The sequence below is a fragment of the Myxine glutinosa genome, chromosome 11 (genome assembly GCF_964187855.1).
Source record: "Myxine glutinosa chromosome 11, kmMyxGlut1.1, whole genome shotgun sequence".
Lineage (NCBI taxonomy): Eukaryota > Metazoa > Chordata > Myxini > Myxiniformes > Myxinidae > Myxine > Myxine glutinosa.
In genome coordinates, this window is record NC_136271.1 from 78,234,883 (window position 1) to 78,262,193 (window position 27,311).

At 44.5% G+C, this 27,311-nt stretch overlaps 2 protein-coding genes across 4 annotated transcripts in view; both read right to left on the minus strand.

Moving 5' to 3' along the window:
• PXDN (peroxidasin) overlaps window positions 1–7,393 on the minus strand; it is a gene marked incomplete in the record, with an annotated part of 235,630 nt that extends 228,237 nt beyond the window's left edge. The window contains 1 exon segment of the mRNA XM_078786805.1: window positions 7,161–7,393. Within this exon segment, the coding sequence (XP_078642931.1) occupies window positions 7,161–7,351 (191 nt within the window).
• A 4,056-nt stretch (window positions 7,394–11,449) lies between these two features.
• The window catches only part of CHCHD7 (coiled-coil-helix-coiled-coil-helix domain containing 7), a 38,427-nt gene continuing 22,565 nt past the window's right edge, over window positions 11,450–27,311 (minus strand). For all 3 annotated transcript variants that reach the window (XM_078786813.1, XM_068130895.2, XM_078786811.1), the window contains one exon: window positions 11,450–12,159. In XM_078786813.1, the coding sequence (XP_078642939.1) occupies window positions 12,055–12,159 (105 nt within the window). In that variant the 3' untranslated portion in view covers window positions 11,450–12,054. The remainder of the gene's footprint in view (window positions 12,160–27,311) is intronic.

Genomic DNA, 27,311 nt, shown 5'->3' on the forward strand with positions numbered 1-27,311 from the left:
CTATCCAAGAAAGTTGTTATTTCGGTAGTGCGCCCGCCTTTTTAAATTTCTTTTTAAAGCAGCATCAAAGACTCATGGTGCAACTTGTACCTCTAACATGTTGGGCAGAAGGACATGAGCAGACACCAGAGTGTAACTTCTACATCAATTACATGGAAATTAGTCAACGATGGACAAATCATCATAGTATGAGAGATTTGAACCTTTGGGATCACCAAACAGACAGAAAGGTAACCTGGCATCTCAACACGGACTTGCTTGTAGATGCTAAAGATCCCAGGCCACCTTTCATAAGAGTAAGCCATTGTGTGCTGGTATACCTCATTGTGAAATTCCAATTGCTTTTGTGACTATCACAAGAAAAACAATGGCAAACTACCCTGTATATAAGCAAGACTACTTGAGCAGCACTTGATCTTCTGCTCGAAGAATGTTCAGCATCTTAGATTATCCTTTGGACTATAAGGGGCTTTCGGTTAAAGACACTACATTGTATGAACGTCCACCAGGTAGATCCAACCTCAGCAAACTGGACATACGTGCTGTTCAGAGGTGGTTACCAGCACAGCATTAAAAGCAGACTCCTTCAAATAATCGCACGGAAGGAAATGCCTGATTACCCCAGAGAGGTTCCGACATTGAAAACAAAAAAGTTTGTTCATCATTCGGTGCTGCAGCTGCACAGGCGGAATGAAAACAGATCCACGAGCATTAATCGCACAATGCTCAGGGGCTAAGGAGGAAGGACTTGCAAGAAAATGTTCCGAGTCAAAAAAATTACACCCCATACACCTACCCATTTTAACAAGACTTTTTTTGGTCAAAACTGGAAAAGCATACAACAAAAGCTTTCTCATGGTGCTAGGAACGGTTTGGGAGCATAATATCTCAAAACTGACAGAAGCATTTGAGGATTACAAGTTGGCTGGCTACAAGCAGCCACATAACCGAAGGAGCTTTAGAGAGAGGTGTACGTACGTTCCACCGGTGGATTGCACAAAACACTTCATGGCCGAGAGGCCTCCAATTACGACGGGAATCGTCATTTGAGAAATCTACAATGAAACGTGGCAGTGAAACAAAAAAAAGCAACTTTGCGAAGTTCCAGATGGTGCGGCTAAGTGAAACCAGTTGTGGGATCACATGGTAGTGGCGGACAGGGATTACACAAAGTTGTACCACTGAGGATGTCATGTACCACATGTGATGGGGACCGCAAGGCTAACCCCCGCTCTTGCAGGGAAAATGGCCTTAAAATGCCTGTTGTTGTTTGTTGTTGTTCCACATGGAAATTGCTATGAGCTTGCATCTCGCTGCTAGTGAATCGCTATACATAACACTGTAAAATAACTCTGGTAGTTCTATTAAGCGGCAGTTTCACGGCATCGCGTTCGACAGCACGGAAGGCCCATCGCTCCAGGTGTTTTCAGGCAAGGGAAGCTCCTTCAACATCTCGTTTCAAAGGAATCGTCTTGTAACTTGGCACGCGTACAACAATAACCTTCTGCTAAAAAAAAAAACCAGCGCAACTCTTCTCCATGAGATCGTCGAACCCCACACACATTGTTTGCTGCCTACCAGATCCAAGGTAGATAGATAAGAAATGCTTCTAGCGTTCAAAGCAGTGTCACATTGAATAATTTACATTATAATGACTTTGATTGAAGACGCACCAAGCCTGAGCAACAAACTACTTGTAATGCAAAGCAAGAGCATCCTGACAAGGGTATTCTTCGACTTAATATGTCCAAAGGTGGTATGTTTGCAAGGATCTCCTTGCACCTGATGCCTGGTGCAAGCACAACTTATCCACTCGCTGGCTTGGCTGGTCTAAAATGCCTCCTCGCACCCAGGAATGCCTATTTACGAGAGTTATCTTGTTAGGAACGTGTTTATTTTCCATTAAAACATTTGTTCACTAATGCCCGTAGTATATCTGCAAACATATTTTACAGACAAAAGAGCCTCGACTTTGTATACAAAAAAGTTCAACGCAGGGGGAGGTAGGCCATTGGACCCAGCAAGCCTGCACAATGGTTGCCAATGTAAGATCGTTTGTATGTGCTCCATCCTTTTTCAAGCCAGGAAGCAGCACATACCATTTTTAAAGTCTTCGGTACGACTCAGCCTCCGACCTCTCGGACTCAGAATGGATGCTCTAATTGGTACGTCACCGGGTCTGGTTAATGCACAAGTCTGCTTAATACCACTGGCTCATCGATCTACTCAACACCACCATCGGGTTTTCAGGTTAACAAATATCCATCCGATCTCAGTTAGAATAGTTTCCAGATGAATGGTGTCGAAACACAAGAAGCACATTGTGCCGCGGCTGGCATCCTTTACAAGGCCTCCCGAGGGTCAAGCGGCCAATCACTTCCATCAGTGGCCGAGACAATGGAGGATTTAGGAAACGAATTACTGTATATTGAAACGTGTATTTTACATTGGTCTGTTTAATGTGAACAGAAAGTGTTATCAATACATCGAAGAATGTCACATAACTTTGATTGTGCAGCAACCTGTGCCATTTGTCATCTGTGTGCATGTATACACATGGAGGGGCTGCGGTGGTAGGAGATAGATAGCTCCAGAGAGAAAGAGAAAAGGGAAGCAGCATGTGGGGGTTGGGGTTAAAAAGTTACATGCTCAACAAATCTGGCACATGACTGGAGAAGAAAGGATGTTGCACTGCCCGGACAATCGGCTGCCAGAGGTGGCCAGACCGGTGAGGGGACCAGAAAGGAGGGAGAGAGAGGAGAAGTCAAAATGTTCAGCTATTTTATGCATACGTAATAAAAAGAATCAAAGAAATAGGAAGAAATCCAAGGAACTGGTGGGATACAGGATGAGGCCATTTGACACACCATGCCTATGTTTTATCTGTACCCCATTAATTCAATATTGTTGGTTATTACACCACCCGCGTGAAGGGAAAAGCAGGGTTAGGCAATTGCTTCTCTTCTGATTATCTGTCTGTCTGTCTGCAAACGTCAGTTTATGAATAAGGAACAACTTAGTATAAATTGAATGTTATATCTTGAACACTAATCTGAACATGAATCGGAAAACAAATCCGCCGTTGAACAGTACTTTGTCTCTGAATTCATTCCGATCGCACATGCACAGAGAGGAGTGAGATACCTTTTTACTCTGTCTGCCTGGAAGTCAAACCAAATTGAAAATCATTCCAAACAGGAAATATACTGTTTTTAAGGACGTCATAAAGGCCACAAACAACAGGCACGAAGAGCTAACATACCGTGTTAAATAAGATGGTGTAAAAGTGGGTGCATCAACGGCGGTAAACTTGCGATTTTTTTCCCTACAACCTTCAAAATCTTTATTTTATTTAAATTTAATTATACACTTGAACACTGTAAAACAAACTGTAAAACACAAATCGTGTTTTTGACAGTTCCAAACCCCTACTTTCTAGCAATGCTTGGAAAAAATATTAAGGCATTTTACATCATCACGACCAATCATATTTTCTTCTCGTGGACCCCGCCCCTTGTTTCTCAGGACTACGTGGGGTAAGGTGTTCTATAAACTCTCTACTTGGTTTAAGTGACCACATCTGCTATACTAAAGTGGCTTTTATGAAATACCGTTACAGGCCAGACAAAAGAACCACATTTTCTTTAGGCTCAAATGATTAATTTCAGAAGGGAAGGCATCAAAAATGGAAAATAAAAATTTTCCACAAAATGATACTGCTTTTAATTATATATGATTTATTGTTTATATCTGCTTACTTCATAAATATTATAAATTACATAGTTATTACTAAAGGTCCAAAATTTGCCCAAGAGAATTGAAATATTTAAGAGCAAGTATGAATAAAACTGTCTAAGCTAGAACGGCACTCAGTAGAGCGCATACCTCCACCAGGCTGAACAGTTTATGTTTTGTATCCCACTGATAGGCCGGATCTGGATCTGGACCTGAACCCAAATCAAATCGGCTTGTTAGTGTCACCTAACCAACTCGTCCACCAAGTTTAGTCATAACTCGTCCATAACTTTTTAAATATCATGTTAAATATCGCTTTTCGCCCGATCTCCCAATGGTGAAGAATCACTTGAAAATTAAATAATTCTCTTATCCGAATCCAAATTCAGATGTTAATCAAAATCGAATCGATTTATCCATGTCACACACACAACCTCACCACCAAGTTTCGTCCGAATCCATCCATAGCTTTTTGAGATATCCTGCTATGTATAGGTTTCGTCCGAATCCATCCTCCTTTTGGCCCTATCTCCCAATGGTGAAGATTCACTTTAAACTAGAACAATGTGACTGTGCCACGGCTGGCATATGCCTCCGCATAGTCCCACAACGGGTAATTGCCATCATTCACTGTCCTAAAAATAAACAAGTTTGATTTAAATCCCTTCAGCTGTTTTCAAGTATCACATTTTCACCAGCCATGACAGGTATCACATCAATCGGTGAAGCAATTTCAGAGAAGGATTTTTTTTTTAATAAACATTTTTGGCTGGAATACCACCTCACCTATGATGTCATCATTATCATGCTTTTGTTCCCCATTGGGAGTACTTGACAATGTGCCAAGTTTCAAATTTTTCCATTCAGCGGTTTCTGAGAAATAATTTTTTATTTGCATTTAATCCAAGATGGCTGCCATACCATGTGACCTATGACGTCACAAGTATCATAAGAACATTCTGCATGGGTGTCACTCCTACCCTGGAAGTTTCGCCTCAATCGGACATATGGTTGCTGAGAAAAATGAGGTTTAGCCCGTACGGACGGACGGACAACCGAAAACATAATGCCTCCGGCGACTTTGTCGGCGGAGGCATAAAACTTCTAGTAGCCGGATCCGAATCCAGATCTTAATCAAAATCTAATCATTTCGTCTTTGTCACATACCCTACCTCTCTACCATATTTTGTCCGATTCCGTCCACAACTTTTTGAGATATCTGGTTCACAGACAGACAGACAAACAGACGACTGAAAACATAACCTCCATCCACCTTCGGTGGCGGAGGTAAAAATTAAGGTTACAAGCTAGATATTGTCCCCCTATTTGCAGCATTCATATATGAAGCACCATACATTGTGTTTTTATTTAAAGTGAATAAATGTACAGGTGACGTCTATATCAGTTTAATTATATGCATTTTGACTGGTGTTGGGGGGTTTTTTTTTTTGGGGGGGGGGGGGGGTTAGTCTGGTGGTATACCAGCCAAACCAGTGGTATAACTGTTGTTAATAAAAAAAATACCTACTGAGGTCATATCTGTGAGTAATATCCCATGTTATATTTCAGTATCCACTACTGAGGACATATGTGTCATATCTGTGGGTAATATCCCATGTTAAATTTCAGTATCCCCTACTGAGGACATATGGCGTAATATCTGTGGGTAATATCCCATGTTAAATTTCAGTATCCACTACTGAGGACATATGTGTCATATCTGTGGGTAATATCCCATGTTAAATTTCAGTATCCTCTACTGAGGACATATGTGTCATATCTGTGGGTAATATCCCATGTTAAATTTCAGTATTCCCTACTGAGGACATATGCGTCATATCTGTGGGTAATATCCCATGTTATATTTCAGTATTCCCTACTGAGGACATATGCGTCATATCTGTGGGTAATATCCCATGTTAAATTTCAGTATTCCCTACTGAGGACATATGCGTCATATCTGTGGGTAATATCCCATGTTAAATTTCAGTATTCCCTACTGAGGACATATGCGTCATATCTGTGGGTAATATCCCATGTTATATTTCAGTATCCCCTACTGAGGACATATGTGTCATATCTGTGGGTAATATCCCATGTTATATTTCAGTATCCCCTACTGAGGACATATCTGTGGGTAATATCCCATGTTATATTTCAGTATCCTCTACTGAGGACATATGCGTCATATCTGTGGGTAATATCCCATGTTATATTTCAGTATCCTCTACTGAGGACATATCTGTGGGTAATATCCCATGTTATATTTCAGTATCCCCTACTGAGGGCATATGCGTCATATCTGTGGGTAATATCCCATGTTATATTTCAGTATCCTCTACTGAGGACATATCTGTGGGTAATATCCCATGTTATATTTCAGTATCCTCTACTGAGGACATATCTGTGGGTAATATCCCATGTTATATTTCAGTATCCCCTACTGAGGGCATATGCGTCATATATGTGGGTAATATCCCATGTTATATTTCAGTATCCTCTACTGAGGACATATGACGTCATATCTGTGGGTAATATCCCATGTTATATTTCAGTATCCTCTACTGAGGACATATCTGTGGGTAATATCCCATGTTATATTTCAGTATCCCCTACTGAGGGCATATGCGTCATATCTGTGGGTAATATCCCATGTTATATTTCAGTATCCACTACTGAGGACATATGACGTCATATCTGAGTAATATCCCATGTTATATTTCAGTATCCTGTCCTGAGGACATATGACGTCATATCTGTGGGTAATATCCCAAATGTTTGGTAATATCCCAATGTTTAATTTCAGTTTCCCCTACTGAGGTCTCTGTACTATTACTGGGTGGCTACCCTTCTGAAATTAAGCATTATGATTCGTGATAAACATTCAGGGAAAATTTGGCACTTTGTCCACCTTGTAACGGTATTCCCAAAAAAATTCATGAAGCCACCTCACTATTACAAACATAATTTACACTTCAGTTTACCTGCACACAGATAAAGCTGTGGGGTTTTTGAATTACATTTTACATTGCAGTGACAAAGAGAGGTATGATACTGGACATGATTATTAATGCTGATTTAATGGGTCACGTGGTCAGTCATAATACACCAATAATGGTGAAAATCACGAGGAGTTACAATACAACATTCACTGCACGTCTGTATCGTGCATGGAGAGTAGTTGGACGACAGCATTATGGTGACCCAATGGGAAGCACGGTGAGTTATAAAGCGGTATTCACATTGCGAATAAGTGAACACACCAGTTGAAGGTGTGTATGTATGTCCATGAGTTCTCATGTGCAGCCACAGCCCACGTGCTCCTCGGCCATCATTGGCCTATTTTCCCCAAGCCCTCAACCCTGGACATTCGCGATCGGGACCACGCGCGGACCGCATCGGTCGACAGTCATTTCCACACTCACAGGATGCTGGTCTGGGGTCCGATGGCCACGGGGACGCGCTCAAGCCGGAGGTGCATGCAGCGCACGGTCGATCGGAAGCACAGACAGCGTTCGGGACAGGCGAGCGCCGCGCCTCGGGGTCGAGCGGAAAGGCACAGCAGGAACAGCAGGCATAGCGAAACGGGCAACGAGCCAGTGGGCCCGCAGGCCATCGCGACTTTCCGGGCCGCCGTGCCAACGCGAGGATCCTCGCGGGCGATATGCGACCCTCTGCTTGGCGACAGGGGGTCCGGTTCATAAGGAGCGCGGCCAGGCCCCGCCCAGGGGGCGGTCCTCGCTCCATATATGGGCTGGATGGGCGGAGTAAGGAGCACGTGCGGTCAGCAGCACATTTTGGCTTTGGATCGGGTGTCTTTCTCATTGAAATGTCGCTTTTTCCGTGCAAAGCGACAACTTTTAATCATGGGTCTCCAAACGAAGTGGAGTACGGCAGCGGGAAACCAAGCGAGGATGTTCTTCAAACTCGCTCTGCCACGAGCCTCCATTAAATTGAAAAACTTTTCTTTTGAGACACGAACTTGAGGATGACAACTTTACTCGCTACACGACTGCCCAGGTGGCCTGAGCTTCAGAGACCGACGTGCGACGTCCTCCTTACATTATTACCAATTTGGTGAAAGTATGAGTAAAATGACGTAATATTTCACAAACTTTTGCGCAGAAAACTTTAACTGGCCATTGTCGTCCTTTATTAGAAAAAGTCATTGTCTAACGGTAATGAAGGCTGTTGGTGATTACATTGATTGGATATTTTTTACTGCATTCTCTATTCGTGACCAATGGACAGGCATTTTATACATTCTGGTTCATTATGACCCTGCGCTCGCGAAGCGAAATTCAGGGTTGAACATTCGGGTCCGGACGTACGTCGTACGTACGTACGTACGTACGTGCGTGTCTGCATTTTAAAAATTCATTCTCTCGGCAACCGTTGGTCCAATTGAGATGAAATTTTCACCACAGGAGGGACTCCTCCTGGAGAATATTTTAGTGAATATTATGACGCCACAGGTCACGTGGTACGGGCGCCATCTTGGAAAAACCAAAAAATTTGCACCTCTATATCTCAAAAACCGCTGCACAGAAATAATTGAGACAGGTCTCATTGCAAAGAATTCTCCATGTGGAATAATAATTATGTGAATTATGACGTCATAGGTGTCGCAGTTATGACGTCATAATTCGACAAGTAAAAAACTATCCGATCAGGATGAAATTTGTTGAGCATCTTCTCGGTATAAATTGATGCAGAAATAAAATTTTAATGACTTCGTAGGTCACGTGGTTCGGACGCCATATTGTTTTGAGTGAAAAACCACTAAAATCCAATTTTCTCCTAAACGACTGAACAGATCGAGGCCAAACTTTGTAGGCAGAATCGCATACCCATGACGAACAAAAAAGTCAGCGAGCATGATGTCATGTCATGTCATGGTTTCAGAGTTATGACATTTTTAAGCATAAACTTTTAAAACCAAGCTCCTCCCTCATTTGTGATCCTATCGAGGGAAAACTTCACAGATGAGTTCAGCATATCAGTCTACTAAAATCATCTTTTGGAATTTGCAGTAGGTCACATGGTTTGGCAGATGAAAATAATTAAACGAAAATATGAAAAAAATTATAACTCTTGACCCGCTTCATTGATCGACTTTATATTATAGTATTTAATATAAAGTGAAACTTTATATTATAGTAGAGGTAATGAAGTGTAACATGTGTGCAAAATTTCAAGGTGATTGGATGTACGGTCTGGAAGCTAGAAGTTGTTATTGTGTGAAGAAGAGTCTTCTCGAGTGGGCATGGAATTAATTATCACACTGCAAATGACGAGCAGGCAAAGTACGGAGTGACCTCACAGGGTCATTTTGACCTCAAATAAAATTCTGATTTCACATTTGTCAATCGCTGAGGTATATTAACACACGACCAAAACAGATTTGGCGAAATTCCAACGATTTTTGACGAAAATATAACATTTGTGTATGCATTTCAGTAAAGTAAAGTGTGTGCCGTGTCAGCATTTTAAAAATTGAAACGTGGCTCATTGCCAATAACTCCATATGGGCAATAGGTGTTGTTAACGATGACGTCATTGGTGCCATAATTACGACGTCATAATTCGACAGGGACAACGCTTAGTCTGATCAGTTTGAAATTTATTGAGTATGATCTATGCAACAATTATTTAGAGAATATAAATTTATGATGTCATCACTCACGTGGTCTGGCAGCCATATTAGATCAAAAAAAAAAGAAACGTTCAAAAATAGAAGAGTTGGCTCACACCAAGTTGACAGTGCAGGGTAAGTATTCTATGAATACCATCTAGTTACTTACGAAATCGAAGATTCGTAAATACTGTATATTGCTTGGTCTGTGATAGATCTGTCAATCGCCGACAGGTCACAATTTTAAACCTATCTTCACAAAACGGTAGAGTTGGTCATAAGCAAGAAGCCTATTGATTTTGAGGTCAAAAGGTCAACAAAAGGGCAATATGGGCCAAAGGTCAACAATTTTGTAACTTTTCTAAAATCATCAATTTTCATCCGATTGACTTGAAATTTGAACAGGATTTGCATATTTTGTCATTGAATTCAACCACTAATTATTTTTGAGGTCAATATAGTCCAAAATGTCAACATAGGCCAAAGGTCAACAACTTAGGTGCAATTTCTGAAATCCTCAATTTTCATCCGATTGACTTGAAATTTAAATAGGATTTTGCATATCAGGTCAATTAATTAAACCACTAATTATTTTTAAGGTCTAAAGGTCAACATAGGCCATGTTTCTAAAATTGTCAAGTTTCATCTGATTCACTTGAAATTTGAAAAGAACTTGCATATTCGTTCATTGAATTCATCCACCTATTTATTTTCAGTTCAAATTTGTTTTCAGGATTTTGCAAGCATCGTGTTATGTCCGACATCATTCTTGTTAGTTCATTGATGATTGCGTGCTTGTGTTCACGTTTGGGCATCGTTTGTCGAATGTGTTCTTATGTAAAGTCACCTTAACACCTTAAGGTAACCTGTAATCGGTTGTCATTACAGTACAAGCATCTTTACCTCCTCCACCGAAGGTGGATGGAGGTCGTTTTCATCCCTGTCCGTTTGTCTGTTTGTGAGCAGGACGTCTCCAAAAGGTATGGACAGATTCAGAAGAAAGTTGGTGGACAGGTTGGGTGTGTGACAAAGACGAATTGATGAGATTTTGGGGAAGTCTTTTGTATGCAGCACAAGGCTAAGGGGCCTTCATTGGCTGAGGGTGTGGCTGTGCCGTTGATGTTGTGCCCTGTGCAGGACAACACATCACTCCTGCGAAAGGCTGGTTTGCTGCCAAGTCCATTCATCAAACCTGACCAAGATAATCTGCTGGTCAGCAACTTGAAACATGATGTTCAACGCAGGCAGGTTACATGCTCTCACACCGTCTCTCCACTAGAATTCCCATCCACAAACTATCCCATCCACTTCTCTGGACAGCCACTGGAAGAGGTGTATTCCTGAGAACTCCTTGGTGTCACCATCTGCCATAACCTTTAATGGGAGCATCATATCGCCAAGCATCAAATGCCACAATCAGGGTATTCCCCATAGAGCTGAGGCATTTCTGAGCAACACCGGCCTCATCAGTGTCCAAAAAGGCTTTCATAAGGAGCTCCATGAAATATTATATGGCTCTCCGTTGTGGGCTGGCGATGCTCATTCTTCTCACCTTGATCCTCTTAGAGCAGTTAAAAACAAAGCCTTCCGCACAATTGGTATCATGAGGCAGAAGGTGGATTCGCTTATTATCCCGATTGTGGAATTGTCTTTGCATCTGATGGCTCATCCTCCTCACTCGTCTTTCAAATGTGCTGCCCATCATGACCTCACACACATCCTCAATCTCTTCTACACGCCCTAATTCCTCCCCATTCTGTTCCTCTCCAAGCCAGTTACTCATTTTTGCCGTATCCCTCATCACCTCCCTCCCGACTCACCCACCACCTAAGGTAGTCTGTAAACCTGTCACCCTTTGTCGTCGAGCTCATCTACAATCATAAGCCAATGTATAATCATATTGATCAGATTCAATGTCTGACCATGAACTTGCTGATCAAGTCATTAATATTGTATTCTCTGGTATGTTATTGATATCGAAGCCCTGATATTTTGATAAAATGCACAGATCCGAAATCAATAATCTATATTATTATTCATGTACAGTTTTATCAATAATACTGCATTTTCAAAGCAACATCAAAGCACCAACGAGAAAACATTTATTTGGAACAATCTCCATAAACCAAATTATATTTAAGTGGCGTCGTCACAGATATCATGAAGATAATCGAACTACACTCAAGGATTTCGATGGCAAACAAGGAACTGTGCACAAAACAGCTGAGACGATGGCTGGTATGACATTCCGTTGGTAATGCACACATATGGACAGGGCAGCGTTAGCCATCCAAGGACGTTCATCCATTTTAGGAAAACGATATGGCCAAATACCGTCGGAGAATCAAATGCACATGAACCCAATGGCAGATGCAGTTTCTGAATAAGTGTGTGAAGTGCTCTGTCAGTGCAGGTAAAGGATTTGGAAGACAACCCTTGGAGGTAAAAAAAAAATGTCCCCAAAACAAGTCGGAAATAGACAAGTCTACAGTCGAGAAAAGGAGATTTTGTTTTTGGTAAACACGAGCAAATGTAAAGCTTTAATGCTCTTGCCCTTCCTCACTGTGAGTGACTCCATGCGTTTGAGAGAGAGAGAGATCTAACAGATGCAAAAATGTTCAGTGGACACACAATGGCTCAAGTACGGAAAGTTCCATCAAACAAGGTGAATATAAAAGTAACTGCTAGTATGGCATGTCTGTGTAACTATGAAGAATGCCTGCTCTCTCCCCGGCTGTCGGCATGTCTGGTGTTGTACCTTCCATTCTCCTCTGAACCATCACGTCGTGCTGCAAAAGATCGAAAACAGCAGTTACATGGACGAAGGAGTTAGTAATATGTGCACGTGTAAATGAACCTTTATAATGCATAACGTAACATATGACAAAGTGAATATAATGCTTCAAAACAACGGAGCAAAGCAACAGGCAACAGGCAAAACAACAGGTAACAAGAATAGAACAGGAAATATATAATTTGCAATTTTCCACCTGCTATTCCGCGCAAAGAACCATCATGGAGTGGTGGAAGCGAAGACAGTTAGACCGTACCATGATCCTTTTGAGAGATGGTCTCAATCACAGTCATCAGCAGTCTTTCTTGAGCAGACCATATTTCCAAAATGGCCTCGAAAGGCAGCCTCGAACTCGACATCCTTCATCGTGCAAGGTCTATCCTTGGACAATCCACTTTTGACAACCTGCAAGGCTTTTATTCGCAGCTTGATGGAGTACTCAGCCGGCGCCCTGCCTCACAGCTTGCCCTTCTTGATGCCGTGGAAAGCAAGGCCTGCAAAATCATTAGGATATCCTGCGAAGAAGCTGCATGTCCAGACCTATTACTTTCACCTCACAGACAGGTCGGTGACCCCTCTGTATTATACCACCTCCTTTTTGGTTTTGTACCCACTGCCCTCTCATGGCTCTCTCCTTTCCTGGTTTCTGCAGGGCACATGTGGTCCACCATCGGTCCCCTTCTAGTGAAACTCCCAAAATCTAGACTTACTACTCACCTCCATTGATCTGTTCCTCATTTTCCCCACCTGTGGAAACAACTCCCACATTCTCTTTAAATCTCTTTCTTCCTTCCAACTCTTCAAGACAACTGTTCACTACCATCTCAAATTATCTTCCATCTAAAACTATATTTTCTACCCCAGGTAACTTGCTGTCCTCTTTTTACCGATAGGATGGCACAGAAGTAGTGCACTTAGTCCTCAGCTGTCCAATGGGGGCTTGATTCTCAATCTGACTAGACACAGTCAAAATGGTGAACTGGCAGGATGGCCTAGAGGTTCTAATATCGGCCCGCTATAAACTGTCATATACGTAGGTGTTTCACAGGCAGGGTTATTCATCAATGTGTGTGCCGTCCCTCGGATAGACATTAAACTGGGAGTCCTGTCTGCTGGTATTATTTGGTAGATGTAAAATATCCCAAGGTGTCCTTCTCGAAGAGTAGGCGAGTTATCGCCAGCACCCTGAATAAATTACAAATTCCTGATTGGAATTGTCTTCTTTGCGGTTTCTTGACACCAGATAACAATTCTTGATACATCTGAGCATATACCTGGTTGCTGTTTTGGTAGCAGCTTCTTCAGTGTAAACAATTTACCAGGTCACTCATTTCATGCCATTGGCCTTCTTCAAATATGAAGGGAAAACAACACATCACAATGGTTGCATCGATGAGTACATAGTCATTGGAGACCAATCTGCTGGCATTAGTTTGGGGCATTAAAGATTCCAGTGTCTTTTGACGAAGTTATTACCGACAACCTGAACAAATTACAAACTCCTGCACGAACGTGCATAGCCTCTACATCTGTGGCACATTCGTTCTTCAGTAACGATGCAAACACTGAAACTAATTTATAATATGATCCTAGACAGTACGACAATCCATATGCATTCAACTCATGACAACAATGGTAACTTGCTATTTTACCCAATCCCCCAAAGCTCCAAGTTTTTAAGCCTATTATTACAAGAAGCATCCACAAAGTATACATTTCACCATTAGACTGTTTCAATAATGTGGGAAAAAACCCATCACCCACTGCTCAGTGTTGTGGTAGTGGTCAATCCAATTAAGTTGTTGTAGAGAGGTGATCAAGAATGTTATACCCAGACAATGGCCCTTCTAACGACTTTGAGCCCCACCCCAGCACACTGAAACTTCACCAGTTTTTACCAATGCAGGTGCACACCTTCCCCCACCCCCTCCGTTATGAACAACTAGTACACCCGTTTTCCCCATAGGGGCACCAAGAAGGGTCATCCCTCTCTGGGATATATAAATTACAGTAGATCTACAGTCGGCCCTCAAGAACATTAGGGGGAGGCGGGGGTATGGGGGAGTTGTTCAATTACCAAATTTCTTGTGGAACGCTTGCCAAGTGGCTTAAGCATTCGAGCAAGCACTCCATTCAAAACCATTGATAAGGAAAGGCTGGCTTGGCAAGCGCAAGCTAGCTGCTTGGGAACTGAACACACCCTGGGTTTCCTCCCTTTCAGTTCCGTGTTAAACAGCAGCAACGACTGTTTCAAAAGGCTGCCACAAAAAACGCCATGTTAGTGGCAGGAAGGGCCATGTTATTAATCATTGTGGGATATATAGATTACTGTAGATCTTCACTCAGTTCCGTAAGTAAAATTTGCCTCACGGATGTCGGGATTTCTCCAAATTTCTTTCAGTTTAGTGCTAAACCACATTAGCAGTTGTTACCCTGCAGTCGCGAAGCGAAAAGCAGGGTTAAGCATTCAGTTGCGTACGTGTGCCGTGTGCCGTGTGCCGTGTGCCGTACGTGTCTGCATTTTAAAGATTCATTTTCTCAGCAACCGTTGGTCCGATTGACACGAAATTTTACCATAGAAGCGCCTCCGCCTGTACAGACGCCATCTTAGGAAAACGTTACACCTCTATATCTCCCAAACCACTCAATAGGAAAAATAGAAACATGGCTCATTGTCAAGTACTCACCATGAGGAATAAGATATGTTGATGGTGATGTCATCGGTGCCTTAACTATGACGTCATAATTTGACAAGTACAACGCTTGATCTGATCAGTATGAATAAAACAAAAATTCCTCTGCAACTGTTAGACCGATGGACACGAAATTTTCAGAATATGTGCAGCTCCTCCTGTAGAATTTTATGATAATTATAACGTCATAGGTCACGTGGTACAGACGCCATCTTGGAAAAATCGAAAAAAGTTTCACCTCTATATCTCCGAAACCGCTCAAGGAAAAAATTTAAACATGGCTCATTGTCAAGCACTCCCCTTATGGAATAAGATATGTTAATGATGATGTCACCTGTGCCTTCGTTGTGACGTCACAATTCGACAAGTGCAACACGTATCCGATCATTGTGAAATTTTTTTCTCAGCAACTGTTGGTCTGATGGGCACGAAATTTTCACCATAGGAGCACCTCCTCATGTAGAATATTTTAAAGATAACCATGACGTCATATGTCATGTGGTACAGGCACCATCTTGGAAAAACTTTGCACCTCTATATCTCTGAAACCACTCCATGGAAAAAATTGAAACATGGCTCATTGTAAAGAACTCCATATGGGGAATAGGTGTTGTTAACAATGACGTCATTGGTGCCATAATTATGACATCATAATTCGACAGGGACAGCGCTTAGTCTGATCAGTTTGAAATGTATTGAGCATGATCTATGCAACAATTATATTAGTGAATATAAATTTATGATGTCATCGCTCACATGGTCTGGCAGCCATATTGGATCAAAGAAAAACAATGTTCAAAAACAGAAGAGTTGGCTCACAACAAGTTGACTGCGCAGGGTAAGTATTCGATGAATACCATCTAGTTTAAAAAGGTAATCATATGGGTTCGTGGTTTATAATATTTTTACTTCTGGTAGGGGCCAGTGCTCCCATGAAGCGCCATGTTAAGCTATTTATAAACGTTGACACGTGTTTGTTCAAGGAGAAAACACCCCTTGGGGAGGGGTAAATACTATTAGTATCAATTTGGTTTTGTAATAACATTAATAATATGCTTTTGTTATTAGAGGCAACCTTAGAAAAATGCCACGATAAAGCTATATTAATACGGATATACACCTCAACACCCCTCCCATTAGTAATAATAATAATAATAATAATAATAATAATAATAATAATAATAATAATAATAATAATCGGTTTGTTTCAAAAAGACTTTTGCAGCCATAGGCTGAATTGCAGTCAATTTACAAATATTACAGGGATAAACACAAAAAATTAAAACATAAACTTCAACATAAAATTCCAAATAAATAAGATAAAATTGCCATCCAAACGAAGAAAAAAACCAGATATCTAACAAAACACAATAGGTGTCAAACTCATTAACACAAGGACCTCATCCAATTCTTATTCAAAAGGGAGCTTTAAAAGTGGATGGGGCTGCACTTGTAGCGGTTGGTTCGACATCTAATAGTAGATAACATGTCAGAGTTCCTCAAGTTATTGTTCCTAGGTGGGGGAGCCAATCTCTGTGTATGTTTGATTTTAAAAGTACATTACCAAAATTGAGGGAGAGCAAATCGAGCCTCTCAGAAAGACCAGGAATATGAAGTACCTGACAAATGTCTGCATAAGGGTTGGTTCTACAAAAGCCACTAGAGAGAATTATATGAAACGCTTTCCGTTGGCAATTTCTCCTAAACATTCCTTCTGGGCTTTCGTTAAGCCACAAAACCATGCGGGTGACGCATATTCCATATTCCATACTGTAAATATACTGTTATTAAGTCAGAAACAGGGATATTACAACGTTTCAGTTGCCGCAAAAAGCAGAGTTTGCTTTTTACACATGGCCGGAAATGGAGTGTCCCATTTCAAGTTTTCTTGCACATGGATGCCTAATAGTTTAACGCAATCTGTTTGATTAATAGCTGAGTCTCCAATATGAAAACTAGGCACCTCTGTCGGGAGTCTTCGAAAACATGTAATCATGACTTGGCATTTACTAGTATTAAGATTCATATTGTTTTTAGATGACCATTCTTGGAGACAGTCAAGTTGCTGCTGCATACGACTAGTTTGTTCAGTGTCACTATAAGTTTGACAAAAGGTCATGTCATCAACACACTTGTAGTGTGCCAAACTATTGAATGTCAATACAATTCCTAATGTCCTCACATATCCAGTTTACAACAAAATCCTCAAAAACTTTGAAAAATAAGCATGCGAGTGAAATTGGACGCAGATTATCAAGATTTGGTGGTTGAGAGTTTGGAATTTGGACCGGAGCGGCTGGACACGTGTGACAGTACCATCAAGGAAGAGGTTGCTCAGGTCCAATGGGGCCTGGGACGTGAGGTGAATCAGTCCGTTGATGAGATTGAAGTGACCGAGGGGACCCTCACCACGAACCATAATTGTGTACAAGAGGCTCCGAAATTGGATACAGGGCAGGCGGGGTGTTTTGGCTCCGAGCTGGATTTGGACATGGAAGAGTCGGGAGATAGAGCCTCTGAAGAACTGGTCCCTGTAGGGAATTTGGAGCAGTTGCAGGGAGGGGCAGAGCAACCCAAGGAAGGGGTTGTCACCTGCAGCTGCGATTATTGGACACACGAGACCAAATTTTTTTAAAGGAAATCTAAAATTAAATTGCAATGGGAATTTGATTTGGAGCAGCCGTGGTGGGAGTTGGTCTCCGGGCTGCGGAATAAGGAACAGGAGAGGTCATTGGGGTCGGCCTTGTGTAAAAGTTGCCCCTTTCGAAATTTGGTTATACCAGCCAGCTGGGGGGCTGTGCTGGCACGATTTGGACGAGGGGTCCGACCATGGGTGTCATGGTACGACCTGCGCCCCACGGGGGGTCTGGTGGAGTGTGGCGTCCCTTGTCCATCGGGGCGCCGCCCGAGTGAGTGTTTCGGGTCGGCAGGGTCACCGGACCCTGGTGGGGGTTCAGACTTCCGGGGATCCGAGGTGGTTTCTCACAGGTACCTAGGATAATGTATAATGAGGACCACTAGGGGGAGGTGTTGTGGGCCGCGCTTTGGTGGCGGCACTATGGACGGCCAACACGGGCCTAATGTGGTGACCGCCTGGGCAAGCAGCCTGACAACCTCTCCCTAAGACTCTGGGACAGCCAGCATGTGATGACCTGCCATGCTGTGCTGTTATATGGACGTGAGACGAACTGCATGAACAGGGATGGATAGAGCCCACCGGTCAACCATTGGGGCATCTGTGGAACATGATGGTGTGAGAAGAAGACGACGACATGTGGTCCTGGTTCAGCAAGAAAGCCAAGGCATCTGAAAGTCACCGCACCCAATTCACCGAGGCGACAGTGGAAACAGATTCCTATATGAAAGTGAAGCTCATTGGGATGAAAGAAAATCCCCTCGCATGGTGGAAAGAACACGCCGCTGGATACCCTCAGTTGGCAAAGCAGGCAAAAAAATATCTCTGCGCACCAGCAACATCTGTGCCGTCGGAGCGACTTTATTCCAAAGCCGGAGAGCTGATTTCAGAGAAGAGAAATCACCTCAAAGACAAGCATGTCAACATGTATTTGTTCGTTAACAAGAACTTGTAAAGTCATGTTCCTATATTGTACATGTCGTTAAAAACTTGCTGCAAATAAATTGATTTAGTCTTCATTTTCATTTTTTGCATTGCGATTGTAACAATGATTTGAAAAATAAACTTGAAAAGACACCCCCCTCCCAAAAAAAATCAACTCAAAGATGACAATAAATAACTAGTCCCCGTCTCTAACAACAAACAGCAACCCGTCTCGAACCGCCCCCCTTGCCCCCCCCCCCCAAAAAAAACTGAGTGACAAAACTCAGACCAAGTAGTCGATTACTCTCGATTACTCCTTGCAAAAGTAATCAGTAACCGCGATTACAAAGAATCGATGGTATCGCCCACCACTAGTGTTGTCTGGCTCCGCCCCCTTTATCTCCTTTTGCGTCTACTTCTCCAGCCGATACTCACCTTTCCAATTCTAGTTTCACAATACACATTCAACTCTTTCTCCTTTCTCAGATTCACACCCTCACTTTCAGGACTTTTCCCAGATTGTTTGTCACGATTTTGTTTAAATATTATTTAAATATGTTTAAACTTTCCCCTGCAGTGCATATACCTGCATATTCAGTGGTATACAAGCGTTACGCCTAGGTCTCCCATCGGTGAAGTGATGTGGGTTGACAAAGTGGAAGACACAAGGCGGCCATCTTGGATTTTGAAGTGGCGACCCAATTTTCATTAGCGTTCTCCCTTAAGCATAGATACACCCACACACCAGATTAGAAGTTGGTACTTCGTTTACTTTTCAAGATATTTTGCTCATAAGGTTCAGACATATATATGGTGGCGGCCATCTTGGATTTTGACGTGGCGACCCAATTTACAATAGCATTCTTCCATATGCCTAGATACACCCACACACCAGATTAGAAGTTGGTACTTCGCTTATTTTTCAAAATATTCCACTCACAAGGTTCAGACATACATGGCGGCGGCCATCTTGGATTTTGACGTGGAGAACCAATTTTCAATAGCGTTCTTCCTTATGCGTAGATGCACCCACACACCAGATTAGAAGTTAGTAGTTCGTTTATTTTTCAAGATATTCCGCTCACAAGGTTCAGACATACATGGCGGCGGCCATCTTGGATTTTGACGTGGCGACCCAATTTTCAATAGCGTTCTTCCTTATGCGTAGATACACCCACAAACCAGATTATAAGTTAGTACTACGCTTATTTTTCAAGATATTCCGCTCACAAGGTTCAGACATACATGGCGTCAGACATACATGGTGGCGGCCATCTTGGATTTTGACGTGGGTTGCACCCACACACCAAATTTGAATTCGGTCCTTCGCTTACGCATACACGCACGCACATATGCACGGACGGACGGACACACGGACGGAGGGGAAAACCATAGTACCCCTTTCGCTCTGCGGTGCGACGGGGACAATTACAACATGCTGTTTTCTTCCTACTTAAAAGGTTTTTTTCAATTTCCTCAACAAATCATTCCATTTCAAAAAAAAAAGTCAATCTCTTACATTTCTTCCTTTCTACATTCTCTAACCTCACCTTCATTTCACCCCTCCTCTATCATTTTCAAATGGATTTCTAACTTGAAAATCACAATAAACCCAGTTTGCAATAAATGTTCATTTGTCATTAATCATCCACTTTCCAAACTCCCCCCTCACCCCTCCCCTCCAAAACTCCGCCCTTGCCCCTCCCCTCAAAATGTTCCCCCTTGCCCCTTCCCTTCTTATCACCACCCTCACCCCTCCCCTTCAAAACTCCCCCCTCCCCTTCAAAACTCCCCCCCTACCATCTTTCCCCAATCCCCCTCCGACCCCCTCCTCTTCAAAGCTGCCTCCTCCCCACTTCCTCTCCCTTCCATCTCGTACCTCCACCTCCTCCAACCTTCTACCTTGCTCTGCCCCCCCCCCCCCCACCGACTCCCTCAAACAACGCATCACTGTCCCTCATCCCATCACCATAAAACCTTTTGTCCTCCTCATCCTTCTCTTTCTCCTAGCCCTTCTGCAATCTCTGACACACGATCAACAGCTCTCCCTACCTCCCCCTCTCACCCCCTCATCTTACCCTACCTCCCCCTCTCACCCCCTCATCTTACCCTACCTCTCCCCTCCCCTACGCTGTCCTATACCCGAAGCTCCCCCTTCCTCTTCCTTAACGGTATAGACATCAAACAACCGGGGCCTTCACTTAAACCTGATTTATCTCTACATACAGGTTGCTTCTGACAAACCAGACTTAATCTGCTTAACAGAAACTTTCCTCCTTCAAAATGTCTCTGATTCCTCAATTTCACTCCCTGGTTACTCTCTCCTCCGGTATGATAGACCTGAGCCTCGCCTGGTGGTGGGGTTGCTATCTTTATCAAAAACTCTCTTCCTCACTCTCCCTACACTTTCCTCACCCCACCACAACCCCAAGAGTACCTCTGGCTACAGCTTCCCCTCCGCTCGCACCTTTTGTTCATATGTGTTCTGTACCGTCCGCGTCCACCAAACAGTGATGACTCCATTTACATTTCGCTAAATGACAACATGGACCAACTTTTTTCCACTGATCCCAAATTTCTCTACGTCATATGTGGCGACTTCAACTGCCATCATGCCAGCTGGCTGGGTGCGGGTACCTCTCTCACCAGCCATGGCACCTCAGCAAAGGACATCTGCGACTCACTGGGACTGACACAATCTGTCAATTTCCTGACCCGGATCTCAGTCTCAATGGATTCTCAACAATCCTCTCCAAGAAGTTCTGTCGCTCAAGCTTTTGGGTCTCACTATCTGCCATGATCTTTCTTGGGAAAACCACATTTCCAAGCTGGCCTCCAAAGCCAGTCGCCGACTGGGATCCTCCGTCGTGCGGTCCTTCCTTGACACACCTGACCTCCTCACCACATACAAGGCTTTCATCCACAGCTCAATGGAATACTGTTCTCCCCTATGGGCCGGTGCTCCTGCCTCACACCTAGCTCAGCTTCACGCTGTTGAAACCAAAGCTTTCAGAATCATTGGAATCTCCCGCGATGAAGCTATCTCCGAGGGCCTTTCACTCACCCACCGCAGGCAGGTAGGTGGTCTTTCTGTCTTCTACCGACTCCTCTCCGGCCTTGCTCCCGCAGCTCTCTCTGTGCTTTGTCCCCCAAATATTCCTACAGGTCACACAAGATCTGCCAGCAACCCTCTGATGGTTAAACTGCCGAAATCTCGGCTCTCTGCTCACCTTCACTCTTTCAATCCTCTTTTCTCCCACCTCTGGAACAAACTCCCACTCTCCCTTCAATCCCACTCCTCCCTCCAGGTCTTTAAAACAGCTGTTCACCACCATCTCTTATCTTCCCCCATCCAAAACCTTGATCTTTTCTACCCCCGCTAATTCACCCCAGATCCACTTTGTTTGAAATTCCAACTTCTTTCCTGGAAGTCCTGGCAGTGTCCATATGTTTTATACCTCTCCCACCCCCCCTTCCCATGACTCCCCCCCCAAAGCTCTCTCCCTCCCACAGATCTCTCGATGTCCCTGCTCTCAAATGTTGTGTTTGTGTCCTTCCCCCTCTCCCCATCTTGTCTACCACTCCCCATGTTATATGTTTTACGTGTCGGTTTGTCTTTCTGTGTGATTAATGTTAGCTCTTTCACGAGCCTCGATCTTGTAAACAAAAAGAAAAAGAAAAAAAAGTCAACGGAGCATCTTCTCCTAGAGACTTGGTTATGACTAACTTCCTGCAAATGTCTGCTGCTCTTCTTCTGCTCCAATCGGTTCATCTGATCATTTACTTGTTAAAGTGGACATCCCTCTGGTCATTCTCAGAGAGCCTCCTCAGCATCGACGAGTCTGGCATTTCACTCAGACCGACTGGCATGGTCTTCAAGCAGCCACAATCATCTGCACTGATCTGCCATCTCTACTGCCTCTGACATCAACTCTTCCTGGAAATTCTTCCAAAGTTAACTGCTCTCTCTCTCATGCACAGATTTATCCCGTCTAGTCTTCAGTTGTCATACCCGTCCTCCCGTCCATGGTACACTGAATCTTGTGGTGAGGCAGATGATCCAAATCCTGAAACAACTTGCCTTTGCCTCTTGGAAGGCTAATCCAACTGAAGGCAATCTCAGTTCCTTTCACAAAGCTTGGAACAAGTGTGTGTCTACCCTCAGGAGAGCCAGGAAACAATATCTCTCTACTCTCAAGACTGAACTCTCAAACCTGTCTCCCTCATCCAAATCCTGGTGGCATCTGGTCAAATCTGTTTCTGGTGTTTGTTCCCCTTCCAACCCCTCCTATACCTCAAATGGCTACACAGCTGACACTGCATATGACAAAGCCGAATGCCTCAACTCTGTGTTTGCCTCAAAATATTATGTCCCAAATCCATCTCTCTCTGTACCCACCTGACCCAGTCGAACCCAGCTGTTCCTGGACTCTGTGTCCTTCTCTCCTGACAAGGTGGAAAAGTTTCCGTCAAACCTCGACTCTGATTCTGCAACTGGACCAGACGGCATCAGCCCACGGGTTCTAAAATCCTGTTCTGCCGCTCTTTCACACCCTCTCTCTGCTTTCTTCATCCTCTCTTTTGCTCAAGGTCATCTGCCATCTGCTTGGAAATCAGCCAACATTTCCGCTTTACACAAAAAAGGTGTAAAAACAGATACTTGCAACAACAGACCAATTAGCCTGCTCCCAATAATCAGCAAGGTCATGGTATCCATCATTGTTTCTGACATGAAATCCTTCCTCTTCTCCAATGGCTTGATCTTGGATCATTAATTTGGATTCAGACCAGGTCATTCTACTCGAGAAATGCTGCTTCTGCTGTCTCAACAATGGATGGAGGTCCTCAATGCCAAACAGGAAATCAGAGCTGTCTCCCTTCACATAGCTCGTGCCTTCGATATGATCTGCCACCCCCACCCTGCTCAACAAACACTGCTACTACGGTATCCATGGAAACCTCCACGAATGGCTTGCAGACTTCCTTTCTGGTCGCAGTCAACGTGTGGCCCTGAATGGAATTCTCCCTTCCTGTTCGGGCTGGAGTTCCTCAAGGGAGTGTTCTGGGACCTGTGCTTTTTCTGGTCTTCATTAATGATCTCTCTGACTCTCTGGAAAATCCTCTCTATCTCTTTGCTGATAACTCCACTCTCTGCCGCTCCATATCTCAACCCTCAGATTGGCAGGCAGCAGCCTCTTCACTCTTTGCAGACCTGTATAACATCACAAACTGGTCAAACAAGTGGAACATGTCTTTCAATCCTGACAAATCTCACACTCTCACTTTCTCTCTCCGAAAAGACCGTCTGGACAACCCTCCCATCTCCTTTCTGAACAATCCTCGTTCTACGGCTACAATGAAGAAGTTCTGTCACTCAAGCTTTTGGGTCTCACTATCTGCCATGATCTTTCCTGGGAAAACCACATTTCCAAGCTGGCCTCCAAAGCCAGTCGCCGACTGGGCATCCTCCCTCGTGCGAAATCCTTTCTGGGCACTTCTGAGCTCTAACACCACATACAAAGCTTTCATCCACAGTTCAATGGAATACTGCTCTCCCCTCTGGGCTAGTGCTCCTGCCTCACACCGAGCTCGGCTTCACGCGGTTGAAACCAAAGCTTTCAGAATAATTGGTGTCTCCAGCAATGAAGCTGATTCTGAGGGCCTTTCTCTCTCTCGCAGAAGGCAGGTTGGTGGTCTTTCTGTCTTCTACCGACTCCTCTCCGGCCTTGCTCCCTCTGCTCTGTCTGTGCTCTGTCCCCCAAATATTCCTGCAGGATGCACACGATCTGCCAGAAACCCTCTTCTGGTGAAACAACTGCCAAAATCAAGACTCACTGCTCACCTTCACTCTTTAATACTGGTGTTGATACTCTTCTCTACTGGTGTTGTACTTGTGTGCTTCCCTCACTCTCCCCCTCTTGTCTCCCTCTCCCTTCATTGTATGTTTTACGTGTCTGTGTATGTTTTCATGTTCAATGTGTTAGCTCTTACACGAGCCTCAATTCTGTATACCAAAAAATATATTGTTGCGGATCTCTCGAAGCCCGTCGACGTACAGAGGGGGGGTTAAACCCCTTTTCCCCCTCGGGTCTTCGTGTCCACGAGGCCGAGTCGCCACTCCCGCAGCGAGCGTGGAAAAGGGTGTCGGATCGATTCCACACGTACCTTTGGTACCCATGCTGCCACGAAAACGGGGACCGGACCTCGCACAAGCCACGCTAATCGAGTACGCCGAGCGGTTTACGTATCACGTGAATCCTGCCGTTACTTTTATTGAACCCGATTCGAGTGGTTTCATTCGTGCGATGCGAGGCCAATAGATGGAACTGACGGGGGCGATCAAATGGAAGGAAGAACAGGTTTATTTACAATGTACAGGGCAAAGAGAGACAGAGCAGGCACTTAAGCAATCTTAACTTATTCCCTGACAAAGGGCCCACTCACTCACGCAGGGAAAAGGAGGAAGAACAAGTTCGCGCGCCCAAACGCATCCTGGCGCTGTTCACTCCGGACAGCTCGCCCGGCGTGGCCCTCAGTTGTTCACGGCACATGTGCTGGGAGCGCAGGTAAGAAGAACGCGCGTCTGTGGCCCGGAATGGGTCGTCTTCACACAGCGCGATTAATACAGGCAGCAGCAGAGCGCAGGGCATGGGGAGAGTTCGTGTACAGAGGGCTATAACAAGCAACTCAATCCATTCGTGGTAGGACAACAGCTATGACTGGGAGACTCTCACTCTGACTCTCTCAGCTCTGATGCATTCTCTCTCGTTCTGGGCAACTCTCTCTCGTTCTGGGCAACTCTCTTTTGGGGGACTCGGGGCAGGGTTTTATATAGGTCCTCCCCGGTCCTACCCGAATGTTCCAAGCCCCTCCTCTCGTTGCCGTGGTGAGCCACTCCTCTCGAGCTCTGATTGGCGGCTCGCTGCTTACCGGCCACTCCCTGCAGCTCCTCCCTTCGGCCTTGCCAGACGTGTTCCAGGCCGAGCACATGGCATTCTTTCCCAATTGAGGCCTACACTTACTGGCCTGCTCAACGCAAAACTAACACAGGAAAGGAGACTACGCTTACATTTACTAAGAAATAACTGAACTAAAGCGAGGCTACATGTTGTGGTGCAACTACCTACGAGGGGGGGGGGGGGGTCATCCTTTATTCCAAAAACCGCAACACCACACCCCTTTCTCACCAGACCCATCCCGAGTCGACCCCAACAATGGAACGACCGGTAGAGCCTGGCATGCAAATTTAACCATTACTTTTAAATGTGACACATAGGTGTAATTCCCCCTAGCATTTACTCTAACCCGTGTGTGCGACATTTTTAACACTAGATATGTCCCCCCTATTGCGTTGAGCAGCTATCTAACAGATTCACACCCACAACTACCCGAGTATTCCCGGAATTTCAAACTACACACATAGCCGGTGGGCAACATTCTTATATGTACAATGCACGGAACTTAACTTTTATTTACAATTCTATGACCCAGGACCTGTACTTTAGGAAGAGAGAATTGGAGGGGAGAAAAACAAAACACACTCATAAATGGCACTTGCTGCTTGCATCTTGCATCTAGAGTCTTCTGTGTGCGGCTAACAAAACCGGCTGGCCCTGACCGGCATACAGGCCATTTGAAGCATCAGGGCCATCTAAGCTTCCACATCTTCTTCATACCTGGCACACAATAATAAACCATTGCACACAATTGCTTTTATTTTCCATTGCCAAGCAGGGCCACTCCCATGTGGTCCAACTGCGTGGCATCAGTGCCACTCAACAAGTGGTCCGAAGGTGCAAGATGATTTTGCAGCAAGATGCTGCACAGCAGAGGTGCGAGGCCACAAGGCTTGTGGTCCATAAGTGTGACAAGGGTGCAGCAAAAATGAGTTTGGCAGCAAAGTGCTGCACAGGTCGGCTGCACAGGTGTAGCAAGGGTGCAACAAAAGGACTGGCAGCAAGGTGCTGCACAGTTCAGCTGCACCAGTGCGACACGGCAGAATGGATGCTGCACAGGTCGGCCTCCAAAATGGTCCTGGGGCGGGGAGGGAAGATGAAGCGCAACAAGCAAGCGGAAAGGACACAGTGGCACACAAAAAACAAGGTGACCAGGCACCACCATGCCTGGTGCGGCACGAGGGACGCGGTAGAGCGAGCAGAGCAAACTTGTCCCGAGCCATCCGTACCCCCCACCGTTGGCTACACTACCCTAGCCCCCCTAGTATTTACAATCCGTCTCTATGTCTTGTCTCCCATATCCCCCTCTATGCCAAATTCGTCCCCGACTCCCTCCCAGGAAGGAAGGGATGGAACACGGCTATGTCTTACTTACGTCATGATGCGTCTTACCACTCAATCATACTACAGAGCCTCGGTGTGGAGCTCGTCCTCCTTGGTGACTGGCTGTGTATGGTGCGAAGGGATTTCTTACATCCAAACTACTCTACTAACATTACACTTTTAAACTACCAGGGGTCGTACCCTGCCAATCGGCCTCTTTAAACTATGTGTTTCTAAGAACCCGAATTCCCATTGCCCACACTGTGGTGCCCTCCAAATTTGGGTCTCACCCCGCAAATTTTCACACTGTGCCCTCGCACAATTTCGGGGCTGGGTCGTGTGGCTCCACTACCAGGTCTAACTACCTGCGCACCTCCGCCACTGAAGCCGCCCCCCAAGCTTGCCTGCTCCTCACAACTACACTAACTGGGGAAGGCCCTCCCAGGCACTTACCCCCTTTATGCCCACCTTGGCATCAGGCAACCCGAGTCCTTCCCTTGGATCCTCGGGCCCCACTCACAACTAACCTAACCGGCTCCCAGAGCCTACCTGCGGCCTCACCTGGCCGACAAACTACCAGTGGCGGAGTGCCCCAATAACCATACGCACCAATTAA